The 3,634-nt window shown below is 31.5% G+C and overlaps 1 protein-coding gene across 1 annotated transcript; it reads left to right on the plus strand.

Annotated features, from left to right (window-relative positions):
• Nucleotides 1-303: 303 nt before the first annotated feature.
• On the plus strand, nucleotides 304-3,440 carry LOC117112385 (coiled-coil domain-containing protein 134-like). Its single transcript, XM_033255457.1, has 4 exons — nucleotides 304-451; nucleotides 2,259-2,437; nucleotides 2,866-2,937; nucleotides 3,297-3,440. The coding sequence occupies exons 1-4, from the start codon at nucleotides 418-420 to the stop codon at nucleotides 3,381-3,383; spliced, it is 372 nt and encodes a 123-aa protein (XP_033111348.1). The 5' UTR covers nucleotides 304-417; the 3' UTR covers nucleotides 3,384-3,440.
• The last annotated feature ends 194 nt before the right edge of the window (nucleotides 3,441-3,634 follow it).

Genomic DNA, 3,634 nt, shown 5'->3' on the forward strand with positions numbered 1-3,634 from the left:
ATAAGAAGACAACCCCTGAGGTAGGTGTTTCATCTTAATTTATTTTATCTCATTTTTATTTTTTCAAACAATAACAATACAAAATTAGAACCAAAAACCAGAGATGGAATAAACAATAAGTAATCTAAATTACTATATAATTTTTCCCTGCTGATTTAAGGAAAAATACATTAAATAAATATATCTGTGTTCTATAAATGTTAAAAAGGAGCAAAATAAATTTTCATTGTCTGCTGAATATTTTAAGAACAATGGATATTTTTAGCAAGCCATAGCATTGTTGGAAATGTAGCACCTTAACTTTTGAGACTACATTTATGCCTCTTACAAATGTAACTATCCTGAATAAGTCATATTGTCTTGCAGGTGTTTGCTGAAGCAAGGAAACATATATCACAAAGTGATTTTGAACCTGGTATGCCACTACCATCAGATGAAGATACAAGAAACAGTATGTATCAATGTCACTGAATACTATGCCCTAAGGGCCCCACCCATACTCGTCTAGCAAGCACACTGACCAAAAAAGGACACATGTGATACATAACACATGTGTCTCTGAAATTACATTGACTGTAGGGCATACATCATATTATATCCAGAGGCGGATTAAAGAGAGGGGCCTACCAAATTGGTCAAAACATTTTTTAAATGGAGATAAGAAGAAAATTACATTCAAATTATATTTTATTATTTATGTCTGTGAGTGGCATTTCCGGCCATCTAAACATGCCATAATCATACATTTTCTTACCTCAGCCGAAACCATGGTGGGGATGAGGTGGTATAGATTCTCCAACTGAGGAAGTCCCTCCAAACCTGCCCCTTTATTATAATTTCAAATACCTGGATCTGCCACTGATATTATATCATTTATCTTTAAATACAGGGGCGGATTTAGGGGCGGGGGGGGCAGCCTGGCCCCGCCTTTTCCCCCCCCCCCCTCTTTTGGGAGGTAAAAAAAGGAAAAAGAAAGAAAATTTTTAAAAATGATAACCCAGAATGCGTCAAATGTTAAGTTCAGGCGTCTGGAACACAACAATTTGCAATTCTAATTGCTTAGTGTAATTGTAAATCCAATATTTTCAGCTTTTGCTGCCCTTTGTATATTTTGATGTACCGTATAATTATGGAGTGGTTTATTATTTTGGTGTAAAATGAATACCCAAAAATAAAATGACCGTTAATTGACTGTAAATGTGAAACTACAGTATAACAAGATGATTGGTTTTAATCAGTTTAGAAAAAAAAAATGTAATTTTACTGGCATAGATAACAAAATTTGTTCAGAATGGTGTTGTTTACATTACTTTTGTTTACAGTCATTTGGGTGGGGTAAGGGTGTGTTTATTTGAAGAAAAAAAAATAAACACCTAGGGCATTTATTTGAGGGAGGTGTTTATTGTAAATGAGGCTCTGAAGGGCCATTTATATCAAGGTAATTCAACAGAAGGACGCACATCTCTGTTCTCGAACATAGCGCGTGCGTACAGTCCTTTGATCTTTACTGTGGCAATCCGATACTAGTTGCGAGTGCAGCCGTCAATTATTAGTCTATGCGTGCCATTCCTTTTATGGTGTTAGTTTTTATTTTATTAATTTTGGGTACTTCGCAATGTCTGTTACATCTGATTTTTTTTTTACTGCGAGCTTGTTAAATGCTTCTATAAACTGCAATTTGATTTGTGAAAATTGACCAAGAAAATGAAAAGTTATAGCAATTTAAAATTTACGAATTTTATAAAATTTCATGTTCTTATGTAACATTAAGCTGTCATTTTGACAAGGTTGGCATAAGGTGCCGAAAACGAACATTTGAGTATATACAGAACATAATTTTTTCTGCGAAGTGAGTCTCATGAACGACAATCCACCACAATTTTGGTAAAATTAATGTTGAAATGAAGAATATATTTCAGTCTAATGTTAGTGCAAAATATCATTAGTCCTCTGAAATCATTGCGCGACGCGCGATTATCATGGCAACTAACACGCGCGTGGGTAATTCGTCACGTACGCTGATGTGCGCCTAGAATGTCGATGCCAGAGTTGTAACCTTTGATGTCCCGAGATGTGCGTCCTTCTGTTGAATTGCCTTGTTTATATACAGGTGTTTATTCAAAGCAGTGGCAATTTCGGATAGATAATGGTATATATACCAAAATAAATAACAAGAAAAACAACTTGTCAAAGCTGATCACTCCACAGATTTCTCCCAAAATGTTTAATAGCTAAATTAATTTCATGTTTCCTTATAGTTGTGTCAGTAGTTCTTGAAAATGTTGCATTTATTGGTGATATTGTACTGCGTTTACCAGACATTTCTCACAAGATATTTGACAAAAATAAAGAATTTCTGGATGAGCTGAGATGGGGGATGGATTTTGCAGAGCGAACAGATTTTTTGGATGATGTTCACAAGCAGCTTTTTAATTTAGTGAGAATATTTTTTTATTTATTGATCTCTGTGCTAAATATTACAGTTTAGTTGGGTGTTTAAAACATTTTTTTTTCGACCCACAAGTATTTTAATTTGCAACAAAATAGTGCTCTTAACTTTACTGCAACATTGCATATAAGTCTTTTTCTGATATATCCCAACCATAATTTCCACAACATTCATGAAAATTTGAATATAAAAGATATTCTGATTTTTTTTTTATTGATTAAATTGATATATTACAGCGTTATTGTGATGGATGATTGTTTTTCCAAATGGCAATATGTATTATTAGATAATAATTATAATTTTATACAATAAATAATTGATAATAATTTTGAAACTAAAATAAAATGTTTAATGTGTACAGTATGTTGAAAATCTGTTTTATCAGCATTTTTACAAAATAGAAACATGTTTTATAGATGTCCCAAGAAATGGAATTTATACCAAAGGATCCTTCCTATTACAACCCTTATAAGAAGACAACCCCTGAGGTAGGTGTTTCATCTTAATTTATTTTATCTCATTTTTATTTTTTCAAACAAAAAAATATAAAAAATTAGAACCAAAAACCAGAGATGGAATATACAATAAGTAATCTAAATTTACTTTATAATTTTTTTCCTGCTGATTTAAGGAAAAATACATTAAATAAATATATCTGTGTTCTATAAATGTTAAAAAGGAGCAAAATAAATTGTCATTGTCTGCTGAATGTTTTAGGAACAATGGATATTTTTAGCAAGCCATAGCATTGTTGGAAATGTAGCACTAGGGGTATTAGCATTAGCAAAATATAGCACTTATGGTTGTATTCATATTTATATTCATAATATATATCTTTTTACTTTAGTTCCAAGAGAAGAAAGCTGAACCAAAGAAAAAGAAAAATAAGAAAAAACAAAAGAAGGGACCAAGAATGAGCAAAGTAGAACTTTAGTAGACAAATGTAACAAACATATTTTTAAATTTTAATGGAGTGATTATAAGGTGCCAATGGACATTCACTTTTAACCTTGTACATGTTAATTCAAACAAATATATATATATATATATATATATATAATAAAAAGCAAATACGAAAAAGGAACGAATGCATACGTTGCATACGTTTACATAATATTATGTCAACATATGCATTCGTTTCTTTTTCGTATTTGCTTTTTATTATATATTTTTGTGAGACATACG

This window comes from Anneissia japonica, unplaced genomic scaffold, assembly GCF_011630105.1.
Source record: "Anneissia japonica isolate Jap-2015-1 unplaced genomic scaffold, ASM1163010v1 scaffold287971_len35004_cov133, whole genome shotgun sequence".
NCBI classification, from domain to species: Eukaryota; Metazoa; Echinodermata; class Crinoidea; order Comatulida; family Comatulidae; genus Anneissia; species Anneissia japonica.